Genomic DNA, 16054 nt, shown 5'->3' with positions numbered 1-16054 from the left:
GATTTTTTTAGTTGCCTTCTGTGGCTTTCTAAAAGCTTTCCAATCCTCTAACTTCCCACTAATTTTTGCTCTATTACATGCCCTCTCTTTGGCTTTTATGTTGGTTTTGACTTCTCTTGTCAGCCACGGTTGTGTCATCTTTCCTTTAGAAAACTTCTTCCTATTTGGGATGTGTATATCCTGTGCCTTCTGAATTGCCTCCAGAAATTCCAGATATCGCTGTTCTGCCGTCATACCAGCCAGTTTTCTTTTCCCATTCTTTCTGGCCAACTCCTCTCTTGTGCCTCCGTAATTCCCTTCGCTCCACTGTAATACTGATACATTTGACTTTAACTTCTCCTTCTCAAATTTCAGGGTGAATTTGATCATATTATGATCACTTGCCCGAGGGTTCTTATACCTTAAGCTCTCAAATCAGTTCTGGTTCATTACACAACAGCCAATCCAGAATAGCTGATCCTCTAGTGGGCTCAACCATGAGCGGCTCTAAAACACCACCTCTCTCGCAGACATTCTAGAAATCTCTCCCACCTTTTCCCCCCCCACCCCCCCAAAATCCAGCACCAACCTGATTTCCCCAATCTATGTGAATATTGAAGTCCGCATGACCATTGTAACATATCTCCAATTGTAATTTGTAGGCCACATCCATACTACTGTTTGGAGGTCTGTATACAACTCTCATCGGGAACTTTTTACCCTTGCAGTTCCTTAGCTCTCTCCACAATGATTCAACACCTTCTGACGCTATGTCACCTTTTTTCTAATGACTTGATTTCATTTTTTCCAACAGAACAATATCACACGCTATGCCTTCCTGCCTGTCCTTTTGACACAATGTGTATATCCTTGAACATTAAGCTCCGAGCTATAATCTTCTTTCAGCCATGACTCAGTGATGCCAACAACATCATATCTGCCAATCTGCAACCGTGCTACAAATTCATCTACCTTATTCTGTATACTACATGCATTCAAATACAACTTCAATCCTGAATTCACCCTTTTCGATTCTGTCCACTTTTTACTTTGCAACTCATCCAGTTGACTGCAATTTTACCCTATCAACAGCCTCTCCTCACTACACATTGCCTCTGCTTGTAAACCAGCTACCTCATCTTCAGCATTATTATCCGCCTTTCCTACGATACTTCTTGCATTGAAATATGTACAGCTCAGGACACTTGTCACACCATGCTCAACCTTTGGATTCCTAACTTTGTCTGAGGTCTTACCAATATCTGCCTCCACAACCTCTCCACTAACTGTTCTGACACTCTGGTTCCCATCACCCTGCAACTCTAGCTTAAACCCCACCGTGCAGCATTAACAAACCTTCCTGCTAGGATATTAGTCCCCCTCTAGTTCAGGTGCAAACAGCCCCTTCTATACAGGTCCCACCTTCCCTGAAAGAGAGACCAATGATCCAAACTCTTATGACCTCCTTCCTACGCCAACTCCTTAGCCATGTATAATCTTCCGAATTCTGGCCACACTTGCACATATGACAAAACCACCATTCCTAGAACCAACCTAGTGAATCTTCACTGTACTCCCTTGTTAATATCCTTTCCTAGATAAGGAGACCAAAACTTTACACAGTACTCCATGCCCGGCTTGCTTTGTCCAAAAGTCAGTATCATCATAATGAAAACTAAAAAACTTAGCTTGCTGCATCTGCATATTGTCTTTTAGTGACTTGTATACAACGGCACTAACACTACCCAATCTATCACCACTCAGTAAATACCCAACTTTTCTACTATGTGATGCAAAGTGGATAAACTTACGTTTCCCACATCATATTCCACCTGCCACATTCACTTAACCTGCCATTTTCCTTTGACACCTGTTTACATCCTCCATTCTCACAATCCTACCTGGTTTAACCACCATGATATCTGGTCCTCTGGGCCTCTGGGCTTATGTAAATGTACAAAAGTTGGCGCCCAAACACAGACCCTCAAGGTTTAACATTCTGTAGGCTTATTTATACATGACCCGTCCTGAATCCAGTCTGGCAGCTGTATCTTCAGGACTTAGCTAAGTCTGTGGCAGTGGTATCAAACATAATTGGGAATAGATATTGAAGTAACCAAGAGTACATTCTGCTCCCTTTTAACATTCACTGTTTGACTTGACAACATACGATTTTGTGAATCCTGGAATCAATATTCAGGACTCCAAGAACTACACTCTCCCACCTTATATCAATGCATTATGATCTCTGGTGGGTTTAGCAGGCATTGTAATGTCTACTACATATTATTCTGAGGTAGGTTCCAGGTGAAATATTACCTGGAACCTACCAGCCTTCTCCTTCCCACCTTCCCCCCACTTTCTTTATAGGGCCTCTCCCCCTTCCCCCTACAGTCCTGACGAAGGGTTCCAGCCCGAAACGTCAACCGATCTTTTCCACAGATGCTGCCCGACCTGCTGAATTCCTCCAGCATGTTGTGAGTGTTGCGTTGACCCCAGCATCTGCAGATTATTTTGTGTTTATTATTCTGAGAGAACCACAATACCAGGCTGAACTTGGATGCTTCTGAGAACTCTGCAAGGCTGGCTGACTGGACTGGAGTGATGTTACAGTGTTCAAATAGCTATCCAGGTCAGTGCCAGCTTTATTTCTTCTCTATTTAAGCAACATGGTACAACTGAGTGGTTTACGACTCCACTTTAGAAAGCATTTAATGGTCTAGTCTGAACTCACTGGTAGGACAAACTGCTGCAAGTTACAAGGTTTCCTCCCCAGAGACCCATTGGTGAACCCGATAATTTTTTTTCATGGTTATCATTAGTATGACTAGTTCTTTTTTCCCCCCAAATTCCAAATAATTAACCAAATTCAAATTCCACTGCTGCAATGGGCAGGATTTGAACTTGGACCTACGGATCCAGCTCTCGTGGTTCAGAGTATGGCAACTAAACCACAGCACCACCAAGTAACCATGGTAACTCAAATCACACTCAAATCATCTCTACCCAACATAGAACGGAACGAATAGTTCCAAAAAAACACATGGTCACATCCTATTCATTATGTTCAAACTTCATTCATAACGCCAGCTCTTATGTTGTGCAATGGATGACAATTTCTTCTTGTAGCAAAATATTAAATATTCACAAAATAAAGTGAATTTTAGTATTATTTTCCTAATACAAGAAACCACCAGGATAGATTTTCTCCCTTGGAGTTGCTCACCTTTACATACTACAGATTTTTTTAAGCAAATTCACTATCTCTTCAGTTATGTTTTATCTGCACGTTTCTGTTTCAGTGCATCTCATATTTTATGGTGATCATTTCTTTTGCATTTTTTATTCAACTCTTTTAACACCTGCTTATGCCTCAAGCTCTTTCTTCCCCCATTCCCCTTCAGCTTTTGCTCTTCCCCCACTGTCCCCAAGCATGAACAACAAGCTGCTGGTTGTTTTTAGAAAGGAAAGAGAGAATAGTGGTCAAGTGTAGTGCTACAGAATAAAGTGAGCAAGTAAATTAATATTTGGCCTGCAGACACCAAAATGAAGTGAAACAACTGAGAAGAGGAAGGAAGTATAGTTGCCTACTCCTCAACTCATCAGAAAATTGTTCTGAATAGCTGGCCCAAAAATGCTTCTTCAGCAGACTGGAGGGTTGAATAACTGCAATGGAACTAGGCCGGGGTTATGATCCAGAAGAAGAATGAAGTTGATGAGGCTTGCAAGTTGTGACATTTGTAAACTTAACTTAACCAACTGCAAAGATTTAGCATGAAAAAAAATAGCCCTTACCTTGGATCCATTCTTGTTTCTTTTTTTTGTCAGATGCACTGATCTCAAAACTCCTATCAGAGCTTTTTATCAGCAACAGGCATTTCCGTCCATCTTTATCTGGTAGGGACTGCAGTAGAAATAATATATAATTTTACAAGGAATTTATCTTTTGACAAATTTGCATTAATTCTGGCATCATCACATGTTAATTCCAAAACAGACTACAACTCCTGGTGTTTTACAGGTAGCCCCCAGGTTACATAAGGGTTCTGTACAGAGGAGTTTTTATGAGCTGAATTCTCCATAGTATCAGAAACATCCATTTTCTGTAGCAACCCACAATATATAGCCAGCCTAAGTGTACATACTGGAATATGTTTTCAATTCATTGAACAATCATCTGAATACTACACATAATTAGACTAATGAAATACCTACTGCATTCAGTTATTAATGAATACCACAAAGCATTCTCTTATTCTTATTACTAACTTCAAAACTTCACGGGAAAGTTTGTGTAAAGTCAGGTTTCCATAACCTAGGAACCCCCTATGATTTATAATAGCTCCAGTGAACATCCATTTACTGACAACAAACACCATATTATTAACTTACCTTTGAGTTCATATTATCAGGAATGATCCCACAATGAAACATTAATACATTTCAACTAACACTTGGGGCATTAGAAACAGCACAATGCTGTGAGTCACATACAAGCAGTCTCCAGAGAAATACCAGTGGACTTTACTATCACCTGTTGCCTTACTGGTGGAGATGCAGGGAAATAAAGCCACGAAAAGCATCAGGCCTAGGTGTCGTACCTAACCCAATGTCGAACTAACTGACCAGGGCGTTCAAAGACGTCTTCAATCAGTGTCTGTAATCTGAGCCTCCTGCCTGCTTGACGAGGGTATCTATCGTACTGGTGCCCAAGAAAAACACAGTGACCTGTCCAGTGACTCCTACCCAGTAGCAGTTACGTCCACTGTAGCGAAGGGTTTCCAGAGGTTGGTTAGGGCATGAATCAACTCCAGCCTCAGAAATGGCTTAGACCTCCTTTAAAATGCCTGTTGTCACAATTGGTTAACAGAAGGTGCTACTGTACTCACTCTTCATTCCGTTCTGTACCGTCTGGACAACAAGAACTCGTCGATTACAGGTCGGCATTCAACATTATCACCCCCTCTAAACTTATCATCAAGCTTCAAGTCCTGGGCCTCTTGTACCTCCCTTTACCACTGGATCGCGGTCTTCCCCACCAGCCAACCCCAATTAGCACAGACTGACAGCAACACAGGTGCACCGTAAGGCTGCGTGCTTTGCGCCCTACTCTTCTCTCATTACATCCATGATAGTGTGGCTGAGCACAGCCGTAGTACCACCTCCAAATTCACCAATGACACCACTGTCACCAGGTGGTGGTAAGGTAGCATACAAGAGTCAGGTAGAATATTTTGTTGAGTGGTGCCACAGTAACAACCTCACACCCAGCGTTAATAAAACCAAGGAGTTAGTCATTGACTTCAGGTAGGGGAAGTTGGGAGACCACATGCCAGTTCTCATGAAACAGCTTTAAATTCTTGGGTGTTAGCATCACCGGTCCTGGACCCAGCACATAGATGCAATCACAAAGAAGGTGTGCAAGGTCCTCTATTTTCTTAGAACCTTGAAGAGATCTGGAGTGCCAGCAAACACTCTAACGAACCTTACGGACGTGCTATTAAAAGTATCCAGATTGGTTGTATCAGGGGCTGGTACTGAAATTCCAATGCACAGGATTGCAAGAGACTGCAGAGAACTGTGAACGCAGCCCAGTCGATTGTGGGCACAACCTCACCCAAGAATAACAGCATCTACAGGAGGTACTGCGTCAAGAATCTCCACTCTATGGGTCTCTTCTCACTGCTACCATCGGGCAGGAAGGTAGAGAAGCCGAAAGTCCCACTCAACTTTCCAGCTACTTTTCTAAAGCCATCAACTAGGGTTGTGCAAGACCTGAATTGCACAACCCTAATCCTACCTCAGCAAAGGAACACTACCAACCACCTCTTGCACGATCATGGATCTGTTTCTGATTGCCCTGTTTTTTTTGTATGTTTGTTTTGCTCTACTCTTATGTTGTACAATTATGCTGTCTGCACCTACCTGCCAGTGACGCTGCTTCAGACAAGCTTCTCGCGGTTCCCATACCTCACCATGTCTGTGCACAACCATAAACTTGAAAATGGAAACCTACATTTAGATGTCTAATTCCCAAACTACGATTTCAAACTGTTTCAAAAAATACTTTTTTGATATATAGTCAACCTTTAAAGGCTTAAAGATGAAAATTCTCATTGAAGTGTGCGTGATTATACTTTCAATTGATAAATTGGTTTATTTTTCTCACAGGTGCCGAGACACAGTGGAGAATCTTGTCCTGCATACTGTGCATAAAATTCATTACAACAGTGCATTGTGGAAACAATAAGATAAAAATAACAGAGTGCAGAATTAAGCGTTCCAGTGCAGAGAAAGCGTAGTGCCATGCAGGTAGACAGTAAGCTGCAAAGTCACAGCTAGATGAACTGTGAAGTCAGGAGTCCACCCAGTTGTACTCAATATTTCTACAACAGTCTTTTCAGGCATTTTTCTATCTTTTGCCCAATGGGAGGCAGGAGAAGACAGAATGTCTGGCTGGTGGATTCTTTAATTATGCTGGTTGCTTTACTGAGGTAGCGAGAAGAATAGTCAGTCAATGGAGGGAAGCCTGGTTTCCATGATGTGCCCACAATATTCTGCAGTTTCTTGCGGTCATGGACATAGCTGTTGCCACACCAAGCCATGATGCACCCAGGCGGGATGCTTTCCATGGTGCATGGATTAAATGTGATGAGGGTCAAAGGGGACATGCCAAATTTCACTAGTGTTCTGAGGAAGTAGAGGCACTGGTGAGCCTTCTTGGCTGTGAGGCAGAGACAAAGGGAGAAGGCTGTTCGATCCTTGCCGAATCTCAACTGTTAGGAAGTCTAGTGAACAGGATGTGATGAAAGATTTTGTGTAATAATCTGAAATGAAGTTGCAGGAACTGTTCTGTTTTTAGAGGAAGTATCTCTTTAAGAAGTTGTGTGAGTGTGAAAGCTGCATGAAGCTCCACCTACCGCTCTTTTTCTTTGTACTTGGTAATAATATGTTAAAGGTTAATTTCCTCAGTGAAATAAAACATTTTCAAAAGCTCTATACTTATTTGCAAAGCTTCCCAAAGAGTGAAAGACCTGGATTTTGTTTCCTCTATTTTAAGTTTATGTTCTTTAATTGCCTCTTAGTTTTCCAGTATTTGTTATCTGAGTTATCAATGGAGGAAATAAGGGGCTCAATTTCACAATGGTCATGTGAAACTCTGGGTTAACATTATGAAACATTTAATAATCTCTAATTCCCACACGTTAAAATTAGGAGTTCTGAACTGATATTTTTGCCAATTGCTTAGAACAATTGACAAGGGTGGAGGAATCACAATCTTTTTCCAATCTGATAACCTGGAGGTCTTTTGGAAAGACTTGTTTTTGATTCGGTTACAGTCAACAATAGCCAGTGGTGTAGTGGCATCTGCACTGGGCTTCGAGGTGAGTGGTTGCGGGTTCAAATCCAGCCGGCTCCTTGCATGCTTTCCACCTGTGCTGGCTTGAGTGTTGAGTTAGCAACTCGGCCTCGTAAAAAACAAAGAAAAATGCTAAAGATACAGCAAGGTTGCCGCCCACTGCACCACAAGGCACGGAGAGGAACAACAACAGTCAAGAATAGCTGCTGAATGAAAGTATGCAAATAATTGGTTCTGCACAGTATCGGTAGGCACATTTAATTTAGTTGATTACCAAGTCTTTCTCAAATAGTATAATCAGCATGATGGCTGGTTAGTGGTGGAATAAAATAAGGAATAACATCAGAATCTGTCAGAAAATTATTAAAGGGTGCCGAGCTTTATGTTCAGCTGCCTGTTTCACCTGGTCTGTAGCTGAAGACTTGAACCTCTCCAAAAAGTGATCAGGAGGACACACATGACTGAAAAAGGAGTATGCAAGTTGTGCAAATGTATGTCCTGCAACACAAAACAGAAAATATGAAATGCTGGCATAGCCATGCCTCCCTTTGTGTTTTACAGATGAAGTGAATGGTGGGTATTGAAGGGAAGTGATCTACAAGCCTTCAGAACTGCTCAGCACATAAATCTATATACTACTAAAACTCTCATGCTCTGTCTGTTTGTGACCTTCAATTAGCACAAACGGTGCATTACAGCGGCACTTTTTTTGCCTAAATCGAATTAAAATGCGCTAACTTACAGAATGCAGGCAAAGTTCAGGGTTATATATTCGTATAAAATTGCTCATTCGCCAAAAATCAACAGGCTGCCTTTCACCCGAGACCCCATTGGCCATCATGGAAATCGGGACGCCACAGCCCGACGCATGTGCACGGCCAGCCTCAGCCATGCCTCACGATGCTCTCAGAGCCGGTTTCCACCTTCATGGAGACTGCAACGCCACAGCCCGATGTATGCGCACGACCAGCCTCAGCAGTGCCTCACCATGCTCACAGAGCCACTTCCACCGCAGCAAAAGGGCAGGGCTATCACATCCATTTAGGAGAGCACCAATCACATCATCAAGAAACAGCAGCATCTTGGAGGCTTTGGTGTTACTGCTTCCCATCTTCTATCAAGCATTAGGGTAAAAATATATGGACAGCCTAATTATATCGCGTGGAAAGAGAAGGGGGACATTATGGTCAAGAGGTGACGCCAAACGTCGTCGGGAAGCAGCAAGGAGAGGGAGAGAACAAGAATCGGATGAGGCCAGGGCCGCACAACTCCAGGATCAAAGAGTCAGGACAAAAAAGATGAGAGAAGACGAGACAGAGGAGGACAGGCATGCACATCTCCAAAATGATAACAACAGGCACAGACGGAGGAGAGAACAAGAATCCAATCAGGCCAGGGCCGCACGACTCCAAGATCAGAGAGAAAAAAAGAAGTGGTAGAAGAGATGAAGAGACAAAGGATGAAACGGCTGCGTGTCTCCAGAATGACAAAAACAGGCAGAGAAGGAGGAGAGAGGAAGAGACAGAAGAGAAAAGGAAAGATCAACTCGAGAATATGCGGCACAGAGTAATTATTGCAAGAGATGTGGTCATAAAAATTGTCCTTCATTAGACGAGGAGCAGCAATATTTGTCTTGCTACGTGTCTTTCTTCTTTAATACACTGAGTTCTTCTTCTTTAATTTCCAAAGCACATCACATCAGACTGCACAACCTTTCTCTCAAAAGGTGCCCCAAGGGGTCCCCTGGTTGTTTAATAGAAAAATAAAAGAAAGATTTGATAAACTATCAGGTGAGCACAAGAAAACGCAATGGGACAATGTATAGCCACATTGCTAATGAATATCACAAGAAGCTAAGCAGGTTATGATTTATTGAAGACTCATTCGAACACCAGTATCCTGCTTTGATCAACAAGTAGGAAAATGAATTATATTGGGATAAAGTGGTAGATTTGTAGGGAAACTAGAAAGTCTGTTGGCCAAGCTTTATCAGTGTAGAACTAGATTAGATTAGATTAAATTCAACTTTATTGTCATTATGCTGAGTACAGATACAAAGCCAAAGAAATGCAGTTACCATCCAGCCAGAAATGCAAAGAATATTGTTATTTAAATATTAATAAAAAAAAGTGCTACAGCATACAAATATAGAAGTACTGAGACAGTACAATATGGGTCCAATACTGCTTAGCGCTGTGATGAGAGGTTCAGCAGGGTCACAGCCTCAGGGAAGAAGCTCTTCCTGTGCCTGCTGGTGCGGGAGCGGAGGCTCCTGTAGCACCTACCGGATAGAAGGAGAGTAAAAAGTCCATGGTTAGGGTGAGATGCATCCCTGATAATGCTTTTCGCCCTGCCCAGGCAGCATTTATGGTAGATGTTCTCAATGGTAGGCAATTGAGCTATAGAGTAATACAGCATAGAAACAGGCCCTTCGGCCCAAATGGACAACACTGACCGCAGCATCCTCCCTGTTAGTCTCCTTCGTCCATGTTCAACCCATAACCCTGCAAGCCCTTTCCCTTCGTGTACTTATACAAATGCCTCTTAAAAATAGCAATTGTACCCACCTTGACTAATTCCTCTGGCAGCTCAGGCCTTGACCATCTAAGTAATGGAAGATCTCGTCTCTCAGAATTCCCTCCAATGAATTCTCTACAACTGAATTCAGCCAAACCAGCCTGTAGTTCCCTGGCCTGTCCTTGCTACCTTTCTTGAACATGGCCACAACATTAGCCACCCTCCAGTCTTTTGGAACTTTGCAAGAGCTGACAATCTCTACCAAGGCCTCCAAGATTTCTTCCTTGGCCTCCCATAATGTCCAGGGTGCACTTGGTCAGGCTCTGGGGGTTTTCCCACCTTAACGTGCTTCAATGTCTCCTTATAATATCCTCACTTACAATATGTCTCCTTATAATATCCATATGATGCAAGACCTCACTATTTTTAACCTTCATTTCTTTGGTACCCATGTTGTTCTCGTTAGTAATTCTCCTTGGGATGGCACTGTAGTGTAGCTTCTAGCATAACACTTTGCAGCGCCCACTGATTGGGGTTCAGCTCTCATCGCTGTCTGTAAGGAGCTTTTGCATGTTCTTCCTGTGACTACCTGGCTTTCCTCAGTAAGCTGTGGGCACGCTATGTTGCTGTCACGAACATGACAGCACTTGTGGGATGCCCCAGCACATCCTCAGATTTTGTTGATTGCTGATACAAATAATGCATTTCACTATACGTTCTGATGTACATGTCACAAATAATGCTAATCTTGCTTACTGTATAAACATTAAGAAATAGACATTAAAAATCTCAGCCATCTCTTGTGGTGTCACATGTACATGATCTTGATGGTCTTTAAGAGGACCTAGTCTCTCCCTAGTCCTCCTTTTTATTTTTAATATCGATAAAACCTTTTGGGATTATCTTTAACCCTGCGTGCCAAATCCAGCCCACCAGAGTTACCTCTTAAGCCTGGTTTTAAACATTTCACATTTGAAAATTCATTTGTACTCAGCTGACTAAACATGATGTACATTTTCTTTTCCTGACTAGAGCCTCAATATCTCGCAAGAATCAGGTTTCCCCGAAGTTGAAATATCTGTCATTCACCTGATCAGGAACAGGCTGCCCTGGACTCTTCATATAACCCTTTTAAAAGCCTCCCACTTGACAACTGTTCCTTTGCCTTTAAATAGAATCACCCAGCTGACTCCAGCTAGATCCTACCTAATGCCCTCAAGGTTGGCCATGCTCCTTAACCTATGGACCTGCTCAATCTTTCTCCATAACTACTTTGGGTTTCCTAACCCAAAGTGCTCCTCCCCACTGCCACTTTAGTTACCTGCCTCGCCTCTTTAATGAAGGGGAGATCCAATATTGTTCCTTCTCAAGTAGATTCCCTATGTTTCATGTGAGAAAACTTCTTGCACACACCATACAAACTCCACCCCATCCAGGCCCTATACACTCTAGATGGCCCAGTCAGTACTGGGAAAATTTAAACCCCTCCCCCACCAACTATTCTCACAACTCTGTGCAATTCCTCAATACAGCTACTCCTCAGATTCATGGACTCCTCAAGTTCAAGTAGAGGACTCCTGGCGGCGGGGGGGGTCCTCTAACATCGCCCTACCAAGGCAACCATCTCTTTATTTCTATTTAAATGACCTCATTAGATGATCCCTGAGAATACTGAGCTACCAGTCCTACCCTTCTCTCAACCACATTTTGTTATGGCTGCGATATCCCAGAAAATAAGATGCAGAAGATATCATCAGAAAACATCAACCCAACAAAATGAATTTAGAGCTACCCAAACCACAAAAATAGGACATAGATCAGTCGATGTGAGAAAGCATGAATGGAAGGAGTGTTTCAACCACGGTACACAGGCTTACCCAACATCATGGAACAGTTCATTCATGCTGTGCAACTGTCCATAAAAAGTAAAATAGTTTCCAATCAATCAGTTGAAACTACACAAACCTTAGAGAAAAATCAACAGAGAGTAAAAGGAACAGCTATGTATTTTGCAAAATGATGGGTCTAGAAGGATGATAAATTGCCAATGGCAATACAGCCATCTGTATCAGATTTTATATTATGATGAATCTATAAACAATTCTAAGCACTATTACTTTAACTTGGGTGAAGTGGCCAAGCTGCTATTAAGAGTCTCTTAAAAACTTACAAAAAAAAACAAGGGTTTAAAAACTTTTGGAGACATTAAATATGTAAGGAGTCAATTTAAGAATTAAAATAAATTCCTAATTGGGCCGTCTGGTGGTACAATGACATTGGCGCCGGACCTGGGAGCAGAGATTCCCAGGTTCGAAACCAGTTGGGTCCACTCCCGAGTACGCTTTCCATCCGTGCCGGGTTGAGTGTCAAGATCGCAACTCAACCTCGTAAAATAAAAGGGAAAAACACTGGCGAGAGCATCTGTGGGGGGTGGCATGCCACACAGTCTCTCTCTCACTCCGCACCTTGTAAAAGCCATGAAAAAGACATCATCACGGATGCAAGCACGCACACATGAAAAAATAAATAAATCTTCCTAATTATATCTAAAACAGTGTAAGTAAACTTCGTGAATTGATGAGTCATGAAAGTTCAAAGTACATACAGTATATATCACTGTATACAACCCCAAGATTCATTTTCCTGCAGGCAACCACAGTAGGTACAAGAAACACAATAGGATCAATGAAAACCCACATTCAACAGGGCGGACAACCACCAATGTGCCAAAAAATCAACGAACTGTGCAGATAAAAAAAGAAAGAGAAAAAAAAATAAATAAGCAATTAATATTAAGAGCACAAGATGAAGAGTCCTTGAAAGCAAGTCCAGTTCACAGAGAACATTTCAGTCATGGGACAAGTGAAGTTCAGTGAAGTTATCCCCATTGTTCAAGAGCCTGATGGTTGAAGGGTAATAATTGCTCCAGTGTTACAATAACATAATAAGATCTTAATACAGTTTTATGGTGTTAATCTATTGTTTTGCTGTATAATACAGGTCCACAATCCCTTAATCTGAAATTCTGAAATCCAAAAAGCTCCGAAAACCGAAGTTTTCTTCGCCAACAACTGGTGTCACTTGGGTGTGACGTGGCAGCACTAGCAGAGGCCGCCAGACGTCAGTTATGGCTCAGCGCTCGTACTGGTTACATGTACATTTGCTGTTCACTGATATTTTGTGTTCACTGTTGACTTTGTGTTTAATTTCACTGTGAAAATGTCAAAAAGAGCTGCAGATACCCCTATGGGTAACAATGAGAAAAAGAGAAGGAAGCATCTATCATTATCAATAATACAGAAAGTGGAGTTATTGCAGAAGCTTGATCGTGGTGTGTCTGTGCAGCGTCTTACTGAAGAAAATAGTGTCAGAACTATCACTGTATATGATATAAATAAACAGAAAGACAAGTTACTGAAGTTTTATAGTGACAGTGACGTCCTACATTTACTCCAATAAGTCACTTACCACGTGCTTGATCGGTTCGTTTGAAGCCGTATATTTTTGTTTTATTGAATTTTTTTTCTTGTCATTATTCCCTAAACAATACAGTATAACAACTATTTACATAGCATTTACATTGTATTAGGTATTATAAGTAATCTAGAGATGATCTAAAGTATACAGGAGGATGTGCATAGGTCTAAAGCTCCGCTGGGTCCTAAAGTCCAACCACACTGAGACAGGTTAAATAAGGGACTTGAGCATACGTGTTTTTTTGGTATCCGCAGAGGGCCCCGAAACCAATAAGGAAGGATTCTGAAATCCGAAAAATTCTGAATTCTGAAATGCAACTGGCCCCAAGGGTTTCGAATAAGGGGTTGTGGACTTGTACTTCCTATTGTTTTACATTCTTTAAGAATCAACATTCTTCTCTTTGTCTTCCCTTCATAACCACACCTAATAAGTGATGTAAGCTCAGTGGCCACTTTATTAGATACAGGAGGCACTGAATAAAGTGGCTACTGAGTATATATTCATGGTCTCCTGCTGTCGTAGCCCATTCACTTTAAGGTTCAGTCGACCATGCATTCAGAGATGCTCTCCTGCACACCACAGTTGTAACGCGTGGTTATTTGAGTCACTGTTGCCTTCCTGTCAGCTTGAACCAGTCTGATCTCTCATTAACAAGGTGTTTTTGCCCACAGAGCTGTCGCTCACTGGATGTCTTTTGTTTCTCGCACCAATTCTCTGTTAACTCTAGAGACTGTTGTATGTGAAAAGTCCAGGAGATCGACAGCTCTTGAGATACTCAAACCACACCAACAATCATTCCGCAGTCAGTCACAGAGATCACATTTCTTCACCATTCTGATGCTTGGCCTGAACAACGACAGCTGAACCTCTTTGACCTTGCCGCATGCTTTTACGCAGAGTTGCTTCCACATGACCGGCAAGTTAGACATTTGCATTAGCAAGCAGATGTTCAGGTGTACAAAATAAATTGATCACTGAGTGTATATGAACCCAGCATAGTAAAATCTTTTACTTGCTGAAATAATCTGACATATCCAGTAATACACTCAACTACTCAGATAGTGTTAACTGGATGTAAAATCTTCCAACCACTTAGAAATCTCAAAGATTAACTAACATAAAGCCAAAAAAGTATTCCACAATTTAGATATAATGTTAAATTTCTTGAATCCAACTGAAGTAACCAAAATGCAGAATGATCTTGATGTCATATGGTATATTTTATGGGAATTAATATAATGGCAAAACTGAATTGGGAAACTCATACTAAACATCAGAATTAAATTTCACAGTAAATTTATTATCAAAATACATATATGTCACTATATACAAACCTGCGATTCATTTTCTTGCGAGCATACTTAATAACTCCAATAACCATAATAGAATCAATGAAAGACCAGACCCAAAGGCCAGACAACCAGTGTGCAAAACTGTGCAAATACAAAATAAAATAAATAATAATAGTAAATAAATAAGGAATAAACATCGAGAACATGAAATGAAGAGTGTTTAAAGTGAGTCCGTAGGTTGTGGGAACAGTTCAGAGATGGGGCAAGAGAAATTGAGTGAAGTTATCCCCACTGGTTCAAGAACCTGATGGCTGAGGGTTAATAATTGTTCCTGAACCTAGCAGTGTGGGTCCTGAGACTCCTATATCTTCTTCCTGATGGCAGAACAAGTAGAGAGCATGACCTGGGTGGTGGGGGGTCCCTAATGATGGATGCTGCTTTCCTGCGACAATGCTCTGCGTAGACGTGCTCAATGGTGGGGAGGGCTCAACCTGTGATAGACTGGACTGTATCCACTGCTTTTTGTAGGCTTTTCCGTCCAAGGGCACTGGTGTTTCCATACCAGGCTGTGATGCAACCAGTCAACATACTCTCCACCACACAGCTAAGGAAGTTTTTCAAAGTTTTAGGTGTCATGCCAAATCTTCACAAACTTCTAAGGAAGCTGAGGCACAGCTGTGTTTTCTTCATAATTGCACTTACATACAGAGCCCAGGACACGTTCTCCGAAATGGTAACACTGATAAATTCAAAGTTGCTGACCCTCTCCACCTCTGATCCCTTGATGAGGACTAGCTCACGGACCTTCAGTTTCCTTCTCCTGAAGACAATAACCAGCTCCTTGGTCTTGCTGACATTGAGTGAGAGGTTGTTGCTGTCGCACCACTCAGCCAGATTTTCAATCTTCCTCCTATATTCTGATTCTTCACCACATTTGATTCAGCCTACGACAGTGGTGTCATCAGCAAACTTAAATATAGCAGTGGGGCTGTGCTTAGCCACACAGTCATAAGTACAAAGCGAGTAGAGACGAGAGCTAAGCATGCAGCTTTGGGGTGCAGCTGTGCTGATGGAAATTGTGGAGGAAGCTTTGTTGCCAATCTGAACTGATTGGAGTCTGCAAACGAGGAAATCGAGAATCCAATTGCACAAGGAGGTATTGAGGCCAAGGTGTTGAAGCTTATCAATTAGGTTTGAGGGGATGATAGTGTTGAAAGCTGAGCTGTAGTCAATAATGGGAATCCTGATGTATGCATTTTTGCTGTCCAGATGTTCCAGGATTGAGTAAAGAGCCAGTGAAGGGGCATCAGCTGTGGATCTGTTGTGTAAGCAAATTGGAGCAAATCTAAGTCGCTTCTCAGGCAGGAGTTGATATTTCATTATCAACATCTCAAAACACTATCACCACGGATGTAAGTGCTACTGGGTG

At 41.9% G+C, this 16054-nt stretch overlaps 1 protein-coding gene across 1 annotated transcript in view; it reads right to left on the bottom strand.

The window, feature by feature from the left end:
* The window catches only part of swap70b (switching B cell complex subunit SWAP70b), a 121260-nt gene that overhangs the window by 40665 nt on the left and 64541 nt on the right, over nt 1-16054 (bottom strand). The window contains exon 6 of the mRNA XM_072272616.1: nt 3775-3883. Within this exon, the coding sequence (XP_072128717.1) occupies nt 3775-3883 (109 nt within the window). The remainder of the gene's footprint in view (nt 1-3774; nt 3884-16054) is intronic.

This window comes from Mobula birostris, chromosome 11 (genome assembly GCF_030028105.1).
Source record: "Mobula birostris isolate sMobBir1 chromosome 11, sMobBir1.hap1, whole genome shotgun sequence".
Lineage (NCBI taxonomy): Eukaryota > Metazoa > Chordata > Chondrichthyes > Myliobatiformes > Myliobatidae > Mobula > Mobula birostris.
The sequence above is the reverse complement of the archived record's forward strand: the minus strand, read 5'-3'. Positions and strand labels throughout refer to the sequence as shown.